This window comes from Notolepis coatsorum, assembly GCF_963971535.1.
Source record: "Notolepis coatsorum genome assembly, chromosome: 5".
Taxonomy (NCBI): domain Eukaryota; kingdom Metazoa; phylum Chordata; class Actinopteri; order Aulopiformes; family Paralepididae; genus Notolepis; species Notolepis coatsorum.
In genome coordinates, this window is record NC_140169.1 from 135,493,082 (window position 1) to 135,511,834 (window position 18,753).

At 40.0% G+C, this 18,753-nt stretch overlaps 1 protein-coding gene across 1 annotated transcript in view; it reads right to left on the minus strand.

Annotated features, from left to right (window-relative positions):
* The window catches only part of lin28b (lin-28 homolog B (C. elegans)), a gene marked incomplete at both ends in the record, with an annotated part of 47,836 nt that extends 39,240 nt beyond the window's left edge, over positions 1-8,596 (minus strand). The window contains 2 exons of the mRNA XM_084314278.1: positions 3,175-3,389; positions 8,572-8,596. Of these exons, the coding sequence (XP_084170404.1) occupies positions 3,175-3,389; positions 8,572-8,596 (240 nt within the window). The remainder of the gene's footprint in view (positions 1-3,174; positions 3,390-8,571) is intronic.
* Positions 8,597-18,753: the final 10,157 nt, after the last annotated feature.

Sequence of the window (18,753 nt, forward strand, 5' to 3'; positions counted from 1 at the left end):
AAGAACAGGGTTTGGCAAGACTTGATATTCAAGGGAACATAACTAGCTTGGTATAAAGAGTAGAGAGATATAACATAGTTATATATAATAATGTTATATATAATAATATTATGAAGCTGTATTTCTCCTCTTTCAAACTGTATAAAAAAAACTCTAAAATGTGTCTGTTGGTCAGTGTGACTGAAAATGATAGAGCAAGTACCGGTAATACAGTTAAAATTGCAGCAATCTTTCCAAGCAACTGTGGCCATTCAACAGAGCAGAGGCTGTGTGCGTGAGTGTGTGAGTGTGTGTGTGTGTGTGTGTGTGTGTGTGTGTGTGTGTGTGTGTGTGTGTGTGTGTGTGTGTGTGTGTGTGTGTGTGCGCGCATGCAGGGGGGGGGGGGCTCTGTCTACTTACCTCTACAAATCTTCCCAAGTCTACATGTATACTTCAACCTAATGTGTTGTTTACACAAAGTTACCAGTTCAAATATATAGTGCATACAAACTATAGCCTACTACTATTATACTGGATTCAGTTCAAATGTCTGGTACAAACTATATACTGTTATTATACTAGATTCAGTTCAAATATCTGGTACATACAAACTATACTACTATTATACTAGATTATGTTCAAATATCTGGTACATACAAAATATGGTTATTTATACTAGATTATGTTCAAATGTCTGGTATACAAACTATATGGCTATTATACTAGATTATGTTCAAATGTCTGGTCAACTATATGGCTATAGATTATGTTCAAATATAAAGGTGCAAACTGTGGCCATTGTGCTAAATTGTGTTCAAATGTCTGGTACAAACTATGAAACTAAATAGCTAGTATACTAGATTATGTTCAAATCTCTGGTAGGCTACATAATGGCTATTATACTAGATAGATTCTGATTCTGATATTGTATTCTAGGTATGTTACAAAGAAATTCAGATTTTAAAAGAGGCTAATCTTCTATGATCTCTGCATAAATCCCCCAAAACTCTATTTGAACTGAAGCGCATGGCCATCATCATCAACAACAACAACAACAACAACAACAAACAACAAACAAGAGCAACAACCATCTTTCCTGCAGTTTCTACTATACACTGTAAAAGGCACACCTAACTTAACCCTCTGCAGGTTATTTCCCAGACCATTTGCTAAAGCAAGACATCTTTGGCAGGGAAATCAAACTTGCACACATGACACATTCACTTGATGAAGCTATAATATCAATTGTTTCATTTTGGCAACACATTGTGCTGAATCTGATGCATAATGGCATATGTGCTGCATTCATAACCCACTGTGTTTATCCACTTTTCATCAGCACTATTAGCAATACAGAAACCTCCACAGACACATTGAAATGCTTAGAGAACTCAGAAAAGGCACATCACATCAAAACATCACACAATGCATGTGATAACCAACAGCCATGGAGATACGTGTAGATGGCCAAAGCCAATATTGTTTCAAACGTAATTCAATTATATAGTTAAAACTTGATCATTCAGTTCATACTAAATTCACCACTAGCCTATTATTCTATCTTTGCCACTGGTATAATAATACAATGTGTAGTTAGCACTGCATGGAATATGAATATATGTTTAGGTAGGCTATTATATTGGCTAAGACTCCACCATGAAATGTGCAATAGATATTATGACAGGACAAGGACAGGAAGATTGAAATACGATGTCACGAAAAAAAAAACACAACAGCATTATAATGCGATCCAACAGTAAGTAGCATGCTCAACATGGCAGCATCTAAACACCTCTTGTCATCACTGCGAACCGCTTCAGGCCTATATATACTTGTCTATATGCTATGACAGATGTTTAATAAAGTCCTCGTGCTATGGGCGTTAGATTTGAACATGTCCCCCCGGTTTAAAATAACATCCCGTGAGCCCACAATAAACAGCACCCCAGCCCTAAACGGGTGCGAAAAAAACAAAATGAAAAGGACTCTCCTCATCCCCTCTCGTTCCTCTCCGAGCCTTTTAAAGCTACTTTATGGGACCGTTAAAAAAAAAAGGGCGATTTAACGGCAGCGAGAGGGGTTCAAAGAGGGAGGAATCGACTGTTCTTTGTTTTGTCGCAGAAAGACGAAAATAAAGCCATGGTCTGAAACTAAACCACCACTGCGCCAGAGACCATGCAAACACGCAGCGCCCTGCGCGGTCCATATCTCTAGTCTCAACTGGGAACTAAGACACGTGATCAAACGAGTGCTCTGTGTAACTGCTGTCAACATCAACAAGTGGGTGAAAAACAAACGTCTCCTCCTAACGTCCGTCCCCCGTGCACGGCACGCTGCCCACCAGACCCTGCAGCAAGCAGCCTCTGCCTCCGAGTCACTCTGGGTGTGCTGTGCTGCTGCTACTGGTGTTTTGCATGCTTTCCGACATGTTGGCTGCTTGGATCACCACCATGCTCTGCTCTCCATGAGGCAAGAGGAAAGTATAGGCTACAACTTTGTCATATTATATAGCCCACGGATTTATCCCTGTTCCCTCCACACAGTCCAGAGGGAAGCGAGAGAGAGAGGGGGGGGGGGGGTGAGGAGAGGAATCGCAGAAGGAAACTCAACATGATCATGGACAATTTCATTGATTAGACTACAACTTTTTTTTTAAAAAGCCCGCAGCATAGACTAAACACAGTGATTATTACGCATCTCTGATCAATTAGAATAGGCCTGTCGATATACTGGTTAGAAGAAGAAGAAGTGTCGCTGTCAGTTCGAGACCAGGCAGAAAGTGTTGTTATAAAGGCTACAATCAAAATGATTCCATTTGGGGATTTCCTATAGACCTATATATGGGCCACTCTTTCGGAACCAGCCCATGCAGCATACGGTGGTGACCATGCAACGATCAGTCGGTACCACCACCCTTTCTCGACAGTTTTGAGCTGTGACCATGCAGGGGGAGACAAGATGTCCAACACAACATCATTGCAGATGTTTTTTCCTCCTCTCCTCTCCTCTCCTCTCCTCTCCTCTCCTCTCCCCTCCTCTTCTCTCATATCCTCTCCACTCCTCTCCTATCTCTCCCCTCCTCTCCTCCTCTCCCCTCTCCTCTCCTCTCCTCTCCTCTCCTCTCCTCTCCTCTCCTCTCCTCTCCTCTCCTCTCCTCTCCTCTCCTCTCTCCATGCGCGTTTCGTGTGAACTTACTTGGTGAACGAAAACATCCAGAGGGGGCTCGACGGGGCTCCCTGCGCTGCTGGTCATTGAGATAAACCCAAATCCCATCCGAACGTTGAACCATTTGCAGAAGCCCGCTCCTGACAGAACCTGCATGGGACGCGTTCGGTCCGCCGCCGCCGCTGCACGCTGCTCCGTCGCCTTGGCGGGGTCTTCTCCTCCTCCGCCACCTTTACCCGCCCCTCCTGCCAAAAGCAAAGAACAAGTTACTGCATTTTTATAATAAGACGAGCGTGTTTAAGTATATATATAGACACACACACACAGTAATGGCTAAATATGTCCCTGTGCGCGCGCAGTTTTTTTTAGTAGGCTGCATAGGTTTAATGGATTCCGTTGTGGGTGAGAGTCTCCATGAGTACAGGGGGGGGGGAATCCCCGCGCCACTCGCAAATATGTGAAGTTCATGGTCGTTATGAATTTCGATCTCTCTATATTTCGAGATCACTTTTCGAGTTGGTGGCGATCCACTACTGCAAATCAATGCAAAGAAGCGTCCCAAAAAAAAGTTGCAACCCATGGCGGGGCTATTATTATTATTACACACATAGAAAGACATTATAACGTCGCCTTCTTCTTATTCATTGCACACACACACATGCATGCTCACTGATGTAGCTCTGTAACTTCTGGAGGGATTTGTCTGCAGGCTACTAGATCTACAGTTGACTTAGAGTTGCACACTGTGTAGGATCCAGAAGGCAGGTGTACACATGGTTCCTCTACATTTACTGGCTATAGAATAGCCCCCGTGCACGCTCTAATCGTGCACAAGCGTAATGCCTCGAAACCTTCCTTATAATATGCTCATCGGGGGTTGGTATAGGCGACATGTAATTTAACAATAGCTCTGCGCAGCCCCCTTTCTAATAGGCATTAGATGGAAAAAGCAAAGACCCCCCCCCCCCCCCCCCCCCCCAAAAATAAAGAAATAATAGCAGAATAACCTTCGGCCATGTTTCCCCGCGGACCCTCTGTTCCAAAGTTCCAATAGAAAAGCTTCCTCTGCGAAAACGGGCTGTTGTGGTGGTCACCATTAATCCGACATCCTCGATTACATCGCTCACGAATTTAGCTCGCATGGTACAGCGTGCTTTCTGCCTTTTGATATTTTGTCATGTCTCTCTCTCTCTCTCTCTCCCTCCCTCCCTCAATCCCTTCCTCACTCACACCACCTCTGTAGCTGGCTCTCTCTCCCTCCCTCCCTCTCTCTCTCTCTCTCTCCCTATCTCTCTCTCTCTCTCTCTCCCTCTCCTTCTCTCTCATTCGCCCGTTTGCTGGCTGTGCCTGTTCCCGTAGAGTGAACACGTGACTTTGTCAATTACATGCTTTCTTGCTACTAATTTCATTATGATGGTTCCAGGGAGGGGAGTGGTGGTGGTGGTGCGAGAGAGACGGACTAGTCGGAACCAACTCAAGAAGATCCGACATAATAATAATAATGGGCCACCGGAGAGTTCGGAAGGGAATCTGTTTTTTTGTTTGTTGCGAAAGGTTCACTTTGTGCAGCTTCCGTTTCAAATAGCTTTATTATTTCACTCTCAGCGGGGCTACCGGTCGTGTGTGTTGTTTTGGCCAATACTTATCATATTAACCTATGGTCGTCATAATAATAACAGAGAGTTTCTGGGGGACCACATCATGATTAAGTACCGATTAAGTACGTTAACAACGCGTAGTTATTTAATTAATAGATAGGATACCGTTTAGAATGAGAAGTAAGCAGGTATACAAATGAGGATTTGACTGACAAACAGGGAGTTATTTACACAATGTGCCACATGGGTTACTAATGAGTAATTCTGGAAGGATATACTCTGTCAGGATCTAGGGGTAACAGTACTGTATATTTGAATACCGTTTATGTCACAAATGTATCAGTACTAAATACCTGTCCCTATGCCATAAATGTCATGTATGTTGTGTATGTCATAAATGTCACTATGAATTGAAAATGGGGGACCCTGATGGAAACAAGACAAACGTCTTTCTCTGGTCTGCATCCCCTTAACAATTGTGTGTATTGAGCCGTACTGTATTGTACCCATTCTGCAATCTGTTAAATAAAGTTTTCATTCATTCATTCACTGAGGCATCAGGGCTGAGACAATAACTGGTCATCAACCCTCTGTTAATTAACTTAGTCCCTCATTGCCATGTGGGATATTTTTTAAACATATAGTTTCTGCCGTCAGTAAGTTTTGTAAATATATAATAAATAAATATGAATTTGAATATGTTGTTATGCTATTATTATTATTATTATGATTATCATCAGATCATGGTTGCTCAACCACATGGCAGATCTAAATGTCTAAATCGTGGATGTAGAGCATATAAAAAAATCTTGGAAGATTTGTATACATCTTTTACATATGGGTTTAGTTAGTTAGTTCCTTGGTAATTAATCAATAGTATTGATCCCCCTATAAAGTATCTAAAGTACCAAACTAATGCCACAATAAACAGGGTTAGGCAGATCCAATATATTTACAATACCATCCTTTTAATTCGCCTTTTCATTTGTTTATAACTTAATCACAGCATAGGTTTACACAGAATAAGTAAGCATCAGCCCAACCTAATTTAAACCATAAACCATGTGTTAACTGCAGAGAGGCAGGTATATCTCCTAAGGCTATACTCGACGTATGTGGCAAGTTTTGGGCTTATTTTGATAAGTTGTTGAGGAGTTCTTGTTCATAAGCATATTGTATGAGCACAGAGGTTATGTCCCAGCAGCACTGTGGGCAGCATAGAGGAGAGCTGAACTCAGAACTTTGGAATGCGAGTGGAAAACACAGGAAAAACACCCAATAGAACTGATGTTGTGAAACTGATCCCACCTGCCATGTAAAGAAAATCCCTGAGAGTCACAAATGGAAAAACGACCACTTGGGGAATTATTAGGATATAGAACCCAAACAATATCTAAAATACATTATCAGAGGAGAGGGGGGAGCGTGTAAACTATGAATCTATAACCCCCCCCCCTCCCCGGGGACATTGGGCAAATCGATACAGAAAAAACATGAACGTCTAAATTAAATAAACATTTTCTCTTACTTTCGGGGGGATGAGAGAGAGAGAGAGAGAGAGGGGGGGGAGACACGTTGGAGGAATGAATCAACAACAACCCATCCCCACCCACCGACCAACCCTGTGGCCCACCCTCCGGAATTCATGAGATTACCCCTACCCCCAATCCGGCCCACAGCACAGCAGCCCCCGCGCAAATTCTGTTTTTGAAGATGCGGCTATATTATAGGAGGCCTCCGCACTATGGCCACGGAATTACTGTTTGGGTCACAGGGCTGCAGATACCGGTGTCAGATGTTATATCCACTCACTCATATGAGGGTTTTTTCTGATCGGGACGAGCCTGTGGCCATCAACATAATAATATATCTCACCCAAATGTCGCAACACTAGTGCTATACCGTGCAGGCATCCGTATAACACAAGAATGTCGGTGGGGATGGGGCTATGTAGCCTGATACATGCTAAACGGAGAGTGTAAACAATCGTTTTTACATTTTGCTTTGTGAATGAATGAAAACATTTTTTGACGATTGGTCTTCCTGCAAAGAAAATACTTTTTTTTTTTTTATTAAGTAGCTTAAGATCGTTTAAAAGGTGTGATTTATTAAATCTCAATGCAGTATATATATATAGAGAAATCTAACATTATACATATTCCTTGGATACACTCTTATCACGTGCACTATATCTATAGATAGACGATAATAGTGTGAACTGGTGGTGGAAGCTCACATTTTGCATTCACCTCCGCGTGAACACACGACGCAGAGAGAGATATCCTCGAGGCGTTTTCACTGCATATAGTGAGTGGAGTTTGGACTCGCTCACCCCAGTCAACCCCACCCCACCCCCACTCGCCGGGGTCCCGGAGGAAATGTGCCTTTACCCTGCATTGCTGTCAATGCAGTTCAAAGGGTTCATTGAGTTCAGGCTCTCCTCTTTCCCTCTCTTCTTTTTGGGGTGGGGGGTTTAGTTTTAGGTTTTTAGCGTTTTAGTGCATGCATTCCAGCCACCAATCCCTCACTTTTTATATACCTTCAACAAGGAAGTCTAAACAAGCCGGCAGAGCAATAGGTCATCGTGTGTCAGTGTTGTTTTGAAGAGTTGTGGGACTGTGTGTTGAAGGTCTCAAACAAAAGGTGACTTTCTTTTTCTCCTTCTTTCAATTCATTTATTCAAAATTCTAACAGCATAATGATTCTATTTCAGCTGCATTCACGTGCTTATATATAGGGACTTTTGCCTATAGTTACAAAAAAAAGGGGAAATCATTAGTCTGCATATGTGTTAACCAAAGTTTCTGGACAATTACAAGATTATCTTACTTTCACGTGGCATAATTCGTTGATGAAGATTTAGTATGAACGAAAAAAGAGTGTACAAATATTCTAGCAAGCGTCCATCTGCCGTATGTATGTGTGTCCTGCTTGGCCGTCAACAAAGAGATTGGATTTAAAAGTTTGCTTTTATTTTCGTTTTGCTTCTATGTTCTTTATCGACGATTAATTAAAATAAAGACATATTTGTGTTCGTATTTCAAATGGTATTCGTTCGAGACTCAAGTAATGGCTATTTTAAGGTTAGCAAGTTTTGGCCTTGTATACCTTTTCCTTTAGTCGATCGTCGTTTTTTTGGGTTTTGGGGGTTGTTTTGTTTCCAAAATCTCCCGCTTTTCTTAAAACGGGTAGAGGTTTAATATGAGTCTAAATCTAAACCGTTTAGTGGCAAAAAAGCAACTCCGAAAATCGGTAAACACGTCCAAAATAACTTGAATGAAATACCAGTGACGTCAGAGGTGTGTGCGAGCCTCTGTCCCGACAAGACACTGCGGTGATTCACAACCAACACCCGCCTGCAGGGACAAACAAACTAGCTGCACGGGTATCAGGGTGTCTTTCTTCTCCAATTCACCGCGATTTGGAGGGAAATGTTATAGTTGTTTTTGTTTTTCAGTATAATATAGGGTGCATCATAATGTATAGCTTTCCATGTGATTATATATAGGTTCAATTTAAATCATTACCAACAGCCATTATAGTCAAAGGCGGGTGGATTTCTAAAATATTGTAACCTTATTAATAAACGGGTGTAATTTGAGAATGCTCCATATATTTATCAGGTTTTTTATCAAGTTTCCCCCTCACAGGTATTAGGGGTCAATGGGTCCAGGCTTTATTAACCAGCAGACACACACAAAAAAACGGTGTCAGACAAGCATTTATTCAACCAGCCGACATCGGTTCTGCGTTTTATTGGTTTGCCAATAGAACAGAAACAGCACATTAACAATCGATCGGACACATTATAAAAAGTCGGATCACTCACCTGTAACAAGCGAGGGTACAACCATCGTCCTCCAAAGCCTATACCTGAATGAGAGATGGAAACAGGCGACCCGACAGGTAAACTATAATCTCTCCTCCCGTGACTCTTGGCTGATGAAATACACAAACGAACAAGTGTCGGGAAAGTGCTTCAAGGTTAGGTTAGGCTGTTGTGTTGTCCTCGTGGCTGCTGCGGAATCCACCGGCGTCATGGTGTGGCATCATTCATATCTGCTTCACCGAGAGACCGCTATCTATATCATAATAAAGCCAATTAAGTCGCAGAATTAAAAGGAGATTTTCCACCCGATTCGTATTTTATTGTGACACAATTTCAAACTTCTCACAGAGGGACAGGGTATACAGAATGGAAACAGTGAAGTGGGGGGGGAAACATGAAAATAAAATGTTTTCATTGAACCACGTGTAGTAGAATTAGGCTATTATTACAAATGTCATTCTAAGCTTTATAGTAATTCCCAGTGGAACTGGAAAATACATTACCCACTGTTCTAAAACTTTAAAGACGGATTAAGAATAAAGACATGTTCTCTCAGCTATACAAATCACAAAACACAGTATAGCCTATCTCTATCTTATTTGTATCTATAGATTAAATCTTCAGACAAGACTATAAACAAACAAAACATTCACAAGTATACAAAACAACACAGCCTCCAAACTTTCCAAGAGAAGCGGGGGTTCTCTCCACCTGTTTGAATGAGTTTTGGTTGTAAACAGCCCCTATCATGTCAGATATTCAGTGAGGCGTCTGAAGCCATGTGGCACCCTACAACCATTAGCCTGTTTTTCAACCTACCCTCACCACTCCCTTTCTCGTCTGTCCAGATCCATATACCTCACTCACATCCCCCACCCATTCAGAGATGTTCACCAGTAGCAGGCTATACCGCAGGCCAATCTCAAGTGTTCAATTCAAATACTCTTCTTCACCGGGAATAGAAAATAATTGAAACGGTCTCATCGCAAATAAATACACATTGCCCTCATTTTAGACATATCATACAAATAGACATAATTACTTCCTCTTGTGGGGAAAAAAACAAACGTTTTATTGTATACTGATCTGGGATCTGCTATATAGACCAAGTCCGCGTTTTGTCTACATTGGGTTGTAGAACTAAACTGGCCTCGGACCAGTGCTTGAAGATGGGAAGGGCACAAGTTAACACCGTTGAAATGAATAGCGCCGCTCGCGGCTCAGTGGAAGCATTCGATTCGGAGCCTTGATCCAAGCTACACTGTAAAAAGAAAAAGTTCCACGGGCAACCTTTAGGGGTTCTTCAAATACAAAATGTCCCCCTCCACTCAGGTTCTTCAATGACTCATTCTAAAAGGTGACTTGAAGAACCTTTATGAATATATCGTTATAATTATAATAATAATAATAAATGAATAAATTATATAGAACTATCCCCAACAGTAAAGACAACAATATAAGAAATTATGATGTGTAGACTATAGCGGCTGTAGCCTAATAAATGTAAACGATTTGTCTTGATAAAATATATAGTCACAAACATATTTTTTCTTTATTATTTCTTTCTTTTTTGTTTCTTTGTTTTTGTCTAAATCAAATCAAATGTATTTGTAAGGCCCGACAACACACGTTAATGTCCCCATGGGCCAGACACGTCTTCTTTAAACAAGTCAAGAAGAAACACCACAATAAATCAAGAACAAAACAAAAACACCATAAAGTCCAAAAAACTTACCCCACGCAAAGGTAAGGAAAAACTCACTAAAACCTAGCAATAGGGAAAAAATGCACCACAGGCAATGTGGAGGAGAGAAACCCTAGAAGGGTATAAGATCTATGCAAAGTGTTTCCTACAACCCAGGGGAACAGCACATTTCAGAAATGTATGTGAAGGCAAACAAAATCTACAGAGAAAACATCTAAGAATGTCACTTTTTGGTTCACCATGTCTACATTTAGGAACAATTCTAAACAACAACAGGTCTATACTCTGGTTTTCTTGCTAGCCAACTTTATATTATATTATATATATATATTAGCCCCTTCAATACTTTTTAATGGAAAATGATGGCATATGGCAGACTCAACATGCATGGAAAGGATGACATAGTAGTTATAGTTACAGAGGATACATTACTTTTTTTTAAGTCCCACCCAAGTCCCACCACTTGGTGTGAAAATACAAATAGTAATCTTTTAGTGAAATATTTATTTAAATTAGATTTAACAATATTTGACAAGTAAATAAGCAAGTATAAATAAGTAAATGCATTTTAAATAATCTTGTAGCAAAACAAACCATAAGCCTAGTGGGGAGCTAACAATAACCTTGATTTTTAAACCAGACTAGAAAGCCTATATATAGTCCACAACATTATGGGTACAACATGTGCTTATCATCTTCTCCAGAGTCAGACAAGAAGATAGATACCAATTTATTTTCTGTGCATTCAGTAGAAAGCTATCCGGCTGCAAGTTAGCCTAGCTTAGCACAAATTAATGGAAGCAGATAAGATTGATTGATTCATTTGAAAGGGACAGATATAAATACAAAGGTAATAAAATCAGTTAGTGTACAAAGTAGACATGCCCTCACTAACATTAGATACACAGATACATACACCGTTACATACAGCTATAGCTTAAAACTCTGAGGGAGGTGTTTTTGGCCAATGCCAAGGCTAGCCACTTCGTATTGGCTTCCATTTATTTGTCCCAAGCTATGGCTAGCTTGCAGCTGGATAGCTTTCTATACTGAACACACAGAGCGGAAATTGGCATCTTATCTATCTTTGACTCTGGAGAAGACCGTACATTTCCCCTAATGTTGGCGTGTGCACTTTTACTGTAATTTGTTCCTCTATGCACTATGCACTTTAACTATGATATGCACTTTTAGGGGATGTTGATATACATTTTAGCATTTGTCCTTTTATACTGTCTGTGTTTTTACATATTTTTCCTGTACTGTTTCTACTCTGCTCCTGTATTGGATTAGTTGTAGACACACAGTGTTTGCTCTGTACGAATGTGGATTCGTCCATACATGGCAAATAAAATCTTTGACTTTGACTGTTGTTAAAAAAAACTAAAAAAAAAACTAGGCAAATCACAGGGAAACTATCAGGATGGATACACTTAATAAGACAAAAAGTATGCTTTTTTGAATTTAGGGTGAACTGCCCCTTTAAAGGGGCCATATAGAAAATGCATTTTGTATTTGAATGGATTTGGCTCCAGTCTGAAGTGTTATTTAGGCCATGTGGCCAGGGATGGAAGTCTTCAGATTAACAAGCCTAAACAAAATGTTCCCCTCGATGATGGCACAATGGGAACACAAGCTATAAAATGAGCTTTGATGAATGAATTAGCTCTGCTTTCTGGAGCCAGGAACACCGCTACTAGGTAAATGATTTACAGTTTGTAAACGTTTTGCCAGACAGGGAGGGAAATCTAAATATTAGATTTGAATATTAGTTTATTTGCTTAATAAACTGACACTAAATTACTAAATACTACTATTCAACCATTGAAAACTTTTTTTCTTCTTTTTTTACTTTTCTTTCTCTGTGGAACATGTTTTTTCAAGGAAGTCAATAATCTTTCAATATGTTATCTTTATAGAACCTTCTTTGGAATAAAGTTATGTAATCATCATCATCAAATAGTCACCTCTTTCAACTTTGTGAAACCTATAGATGCCAAGATGAGGGAGAACAAGGACCACTGCGGGATTGCAGTCAACAGATTCACCTTAAAACAGGTTGTGTGGACAAAATGGGGACATTTATTTGTAAGAAAGTGGCACACTAGTATAGGCAAATATTAGGAATGTGTGCCTATATTTATGTGCAAATTTAGCTGTCAATTGTGTCCCTGAGGCATTACTAATCAGTTGGCTCTTTCCTCTCATATGTATGCCGTAAAAACATGTGTATAGTTATATTCAGATAAAACTCACACATCTCATACAATGCAACAGATAGTCGTTTTCTGTTTTAGTTTGTTAGTTGTTTGTTTTCCTTTTTCTAAATTGAGGGATTTGCTTTTGAAATATAATGCAATGGTTTGCTGCTTCCTTTTCATCTTGTAGGACCAAATTCAGGACAGTGTGCAGATTTTGTGAGACAGTAAAGTCAAACTGAATACAATATAAGAATAAAGGTTTACATAATAAATAAAGCATTTGATCTAATTATATGCATTTAGATTAATTAACTAATTTCTTAAAAATCTCAGTAGGCTATAGGTAAAATAGGCCAAATGGCTGACCAGCAAACACACTGCAAATTGCACAGTAGGCTGATAGAAATGATGTCTTCATGGTTGTTACTGCATGGGCACTTACCGCTCCAAAAACACACATCAGACAACGTTTTCAGCACCATGGAGAGAGTGCAGTGCACCATATGCATTTTGAGAAATTGACATTCCTTGTTAGACCACGCTGCTTAGGATCTTTATAAAACTCTTGGGATGTCAGAGAGAAAGTAGCTTTGAATCACGAGGTCCACGCTGCATCAGATTCTCAGTGAGGAGGACAGTGAAAGTGCTGGGCTGTACTCAAACTGCGACTGAAAAACAGCTCACAGTAGCTTCTTGGAGAAAGGAGGCACTGCCAAGCAAAGAGACACTGATAGGCTGCTGAGAAATCCATGCATTTAATTCAATGCAAGAATGAATAATAGTCTGTTATAGTCTACCAGAGGGGGCAATAAATCATCAGATAAAAATGAATGACCAGAGGTAGGGACGTCAAAAGCAGAGGTAGGGACGTCAAAAGCAGAGGTAGGGATGCGCTGTAAAAACTGAGCGTCACCTGGTCATTTTAAAACTATCAGCTAATTTTATTCAACTAAAACTGTGTAAAATGCAATTCGGTTCAAATTCATTGAATTCAGTTCAACTCGATTTCAAACGGCACACTGTAGTCTTTTTTTATTATGTATAGGTTACTAATAATTATCTAATAAATATTAATTAACCCCAATCGCAGTTTTTACAGTTTAGGGACGTCAAAAGCAGAGGTGGACGTCAAAAGCTGGTAGGGAATTTGCTGTGCTAGTCGGTTGCCGGTGCGATACTGACGTTAGTGTTGCCAAAGACAGCACAGTAATGGCTAGAACGCTGCCTCCATGGAAGAACAATGCCCTGTTGCATTGTAGACTCCTCACATGCGACGAATGTCCCCCATTTTCAGCATTGAAAAAAAACTGTGGCCCCTAGAGGGTGGGGACACTTTTAGACCGAGCAAGCTGCTGGTCGCAGCTGATAAACAAGGATCTAACGTGTTGCTGTAACATGTTCAAACCTTCAAATACAAGTTGGTATCCTGTTAGCACTTTTTAATAAGTGATATTTTATTTTCCAGTGGTTTGCAAATGCATCAAGGCAGGGCTGTTTCTCGCTTTTTGGGGGCCCTATGCTAAATGTTGTTTGGGGGCCCCTATTTTGTGAAACTATGGTGGGGGGATTCCAAACCCTCTAAGGTGGGCACATGGGGGCACTCTGCTTGGGCTGGCAATCCAAAGTATTTCAGAAGTGCCCCAGAAGTTCCTTAAGTTAATAAACACAATTGATCAAAAGTAATATTATTCATATTGTAAACTGAAATTCAAAACTTACTTTACATGGTTTTAACATCATTATACAATATACCCTTTAAAGCATACCCAATTTCTAAATTGTCACTTTTTGTTGCCTTACACCTGAACTTAAAACATATCAGGCTTTAAATATGCAAATAAGCTATGACCTCTTTAATATGCATAAAACAGGATTGATTTATTTGTTTTTATTGTGATTAATAACTCAATAGTTTATTGAGTTATTAAGTTAGTAATGAATTAAAAGTCTTTTCAGAGGCTTTTGTCCAAATGTTTTTTTTTAAATTAGTTATTCCAAAAACAATATTAACATGCTGAAAAAAACATGTATGGCCTATTTTTACAGATAAAATACCACATAAAATGAAAATTACAAAACCTATTTTAAAAAGCCTCTGAAAATCCCTACATATAACACTTAAGAAGCCGTATGTAAAATTATGTAGCTGTACCTATTATCTCATATGGGCAATATATGATTTTAAGAAAATGGTCATTAAAGATCTCCTCAGTCAGTGAAATTTCAGAGGGCAGCTCATCTTTGATCACCAATCACCAAAAGTATAAGGGCTTGCGTCCATCTACCGCATTTTTCTGGGCGCAAGTGTATTTTTTCAATTGTTCCCAATGAGGAGGGAGCGTATGCGGCCGCCTATAGGAAATGCGCTGCGGTTCAGCTTTTTTGTGCGGCCACACCCTGCGTTTAAAGTTGAAAACTTCAGAACTTTTCAGAGTGATGGCGGTTTTTTTCCCCGCCGCAAGCGCTTCATCCCAGCACTACCCAGCGCTCTGCCAGCGTTTTTCAGCTGGAAAATGCGGTAAATGGACGCAAGCCCTAAGGGAATGATCATAATAATGGTACAGCTACTTTGTTCTATAGAAAATGGGCTTTTCATCAACATATTACTCAATATGGTAGTTAGTAGCATCATCACAGAGCAACATCTGAAAAAAATTATCACTTTGAGACAGTGCTAATGTAATAGAGAAACAGAGGTTTGAACACTGAAATAAAATATTTGATCCTTACTTTTGTGTTTACTTGTTGCCAGATGCCTGTTTTTGGGTTCCAGCTGAGAGATAGGAGCTGGAAAACACAACAGTTCCATAGCCTGAAGTCTTATAGTCATACAGGTCCAAAGTTTATAAAAATACCACAGAAAATGTGTTTTACAAAGGTTTTTGTAATGTGTGACCGCAATAATTCAGCGTGATTATCGAAAATGGCCGTCCGCTTCCATTAATTCAGATGCGAGTCAGAACAAAGAACTTGGTGGTCATCATCAGTGGTGACTGGTCAGTTCAGGACCTTTACAACCGGACGTGGTCACTCGTCGGAACAGCTTGTCAAATGACGCTAGCTGGATATTTCGTCTTGTAACTCGAGACCCGAAGCACGCAATAGGTTGAGTGTGGTGACGATCGAAGGGCGGAAAATTCAACTTTCCAACAATGTATTAAATAATCGGCAGCCCAGAGCCGGCAGACGAGGGCAAAGTGCTGCGACGTGCGTGCGTCTAGCACACGAGCGTGACAGCCCATATGTGGGCCCCGGAACGTTAACTCATTGGACGCCAGACCCGAGATAAGTCGGGTTAACTCGCCGACGCTTGAGTGCCAAACCCGAGAAAAGTCGGATTTTCATCGTTATTTCTTTTATTCGATATTTCCATTCATTATCCATCCAGGGAGCCTGGTGTTATCATAGGGAATTAGGGCTGACCTTCGAAGATTTTTTTGGCAATCGAAGCTTTGGGGCCGAGCTTCGATTTTAATTCGAAGCTTCAAAAAAAAGAAAAATAATTAATTTTTTTGTATCTTATGTTGTGGGACTTGTACAGCACTTTGGTAAACTTTGTTGTTTTTAAATGTGCTCTATAAATAAAGTGGATTGGATTAATTAATTAAGTAGCCCCTTTCGTGACTGTGACGCAGCCAACAAGGTTTCACTCGGCTGCGCTGCCTGGGTGCAGTGGGGCTGCTCTCACAGCCAACGACATTACATAATTATGTTGCAACCTTCGTCTATCAAGCAAACAATTATATTATATTTAATTTATAATTTATAATTATATCAGACAATGCACCTACAAAAGCAGATGATTACAATTAAATTAGCCAACTTGGTAACACATTAGTCATAGCAGCATAGGCATAGCCTTATTAATGTTTTGTGTGGCGTCACCGTCGTGTACAACGATACTTACGTTTTTTAGGTGATTTGACAAAGTTGTTGTAGAGTTGTGATATGCCATTTTCTTCTGGCATATCTGGCACTCTGCTTTTTGGGCATTGTCTTTGCATATTTTAAAGTGTAACCACACGTCTGATGACTTCTTCGTCGACATGTCTGCTGCACATGTCCTTGTTGTTTTCAACACAGATAATCTCCACGTGCTTGTTGTAGAGAGGTGGAGTCGAGGCGCCGCTTACTTTCATTTCATTGGAATGGAGGCGCAAGATTTTGGAGGCAAAAAAAACTAAAAGAAATTTGAAGCTTCGATGCTTCGAAGTATTTAAGACAGCCCTATAGGGAATGAGTCTAAAATAGATTATCGGTTATACCGCTCGGATTGAGAAGAAACAATTACTCCCGATCCGTGTTTTGTGGTGGATTATGTTGGCGACACGATCAATACATGGAATGGCGATCAGATAATTGGAATATTCTTTTTGGGTTACATCCTAGTATGGGCTGTCTTAAACACTTCGAAGCTTCGTTCGATGGGCATGGAATATCGAATATAAAAATAAAAAATAATTTTTTTTTAAATCAACTCTGCCTCACTTTGTTAACTACAACAAGCAATGCTGTTTGTTCATTGTGCTGCTTTTATAAAGCCTCAAATGACGGCTTACAATATTTCATGAAAGCAAAGTGTTTATAGTTTGTCTAAGATTTAAAAAGGTTTAAACTTTACAGCACTGACAAAGTTGAACAAAGTGCTGTACAAGTCACACAACATTAAAAAAATATATATATTCTAATTTTATTTATTTTTTTTATCTCGAAGCTTCGAATTAAAATCGAACCTCGGGCCCCCGAAACTTAGAATTCCAAAAGAAAATTTGAAGGTCAGCCCTACATCCTAGTCAACGTAAGGGCTATATTATATCAATCTTGCGTTGATCCAAGAATGTCTTCATTGCGATCCGAGCGTATGTGTGTAATGCTAGTCCATAACGTATTCCGCTGGTGATGATCAAAGCATCAAAAAACGACCCCCCCCCCCCCCCCCCACCCTTTCATGCATTCATGATGGAACATAATACAGATTTTTTAATTGTAGCGTGTGTATAATACACATTGCGGAATTACTCTAGACGGCTCTAAAACCATACTTATATTCACCACGGTATAAAACGGGAATGTATGGATGAAACTATATATTTTTTTCACATATTGAACAATAGATACTCGATGTCAAATGGGCCATAGTATTGTATCCATAGCTATAATATAGAATATAGTTATAGCCCTGCAAACGCCACGTATTCCTATACTTTAGAACGCTGGCCTTTTAACCACACATCACGCAAATCGCTCTGGCGCTGATTGAATTAAGAGGATATATATATATATATATTATATTATTATTATTTTTTAGCTTTCACTCGGCGCACGAGAGTGCTTGGCTACCAAGAGAGACTGGTCATTTGAATAGAAACAAAAAAAAATTTAAAGGCTAAATGCCAGCTTAGGGGGCCCCCTGGTGGCTTCGGGTTGTTTTCTTTTGGCTTGCTAGCCAAACTAGTTGGATTCTCTGCACAGTACCATTTACATTTTGTCATTTAGCAGAAGCTTTTATCCAAAACGACTTACAGGTTAGGAAGGGTACAGCTCTCTATCAGCTGAGTAACAATGTTCATCAAAGTGTTCAGACTTGAGTGGTACAGTGTTGAGTCAGTGTATGTTACCAGCATGTAATCATGATTGGTGTACAAACAGCAATGTGTTTGTCTGTGGTTCTATTTCGGGCGAGTTTGCCTTTAGCTCAGGATGCCCAAAGGGTTCTTAAATGCACCCATGAAGAATCCCTATTGTTTACAATTATGCTTTACATCCGCAATACAGTGTATATCCTGTAGGTAGGCCTACTGGTCTGGATATCAAATAAGAGATTGCCATTGACAGAAGCCCTTTTAGAATATATAACCATGAGCAAAATTCAAAGTAGGCATAATTGTATTATGTCAACTTTTATGAGTCCTGGAAAATTGTCCTTATAGCCTTGGGCTGCGTTTTGTAGAGAGGCTGCCTTCACGCGTGTCGTTGGTTGTGTATCTTTCTTACCTCTTATCCGCTGCCGACGGACATGACAGTAGGGCGCATGTTTTGATCAGCACATGTCAGAATTATCTTTTGATACCAGATGTCGTGTAAGAATTTCTAATAACTATATCTTAAGTTGTGTCTGAGCGGAAGCAGCAGTGTTTGTCCAAAGCAATTTGAGACATGCTTCCCCATTTAGATGTTTTTATCATCTGAGTTCATGCCGTGGGTGTGTACTGTAGCCCCATATCGATGCACGCTCGACCATCCATCGATATATCCCAATATCGACGTGCACGTTAG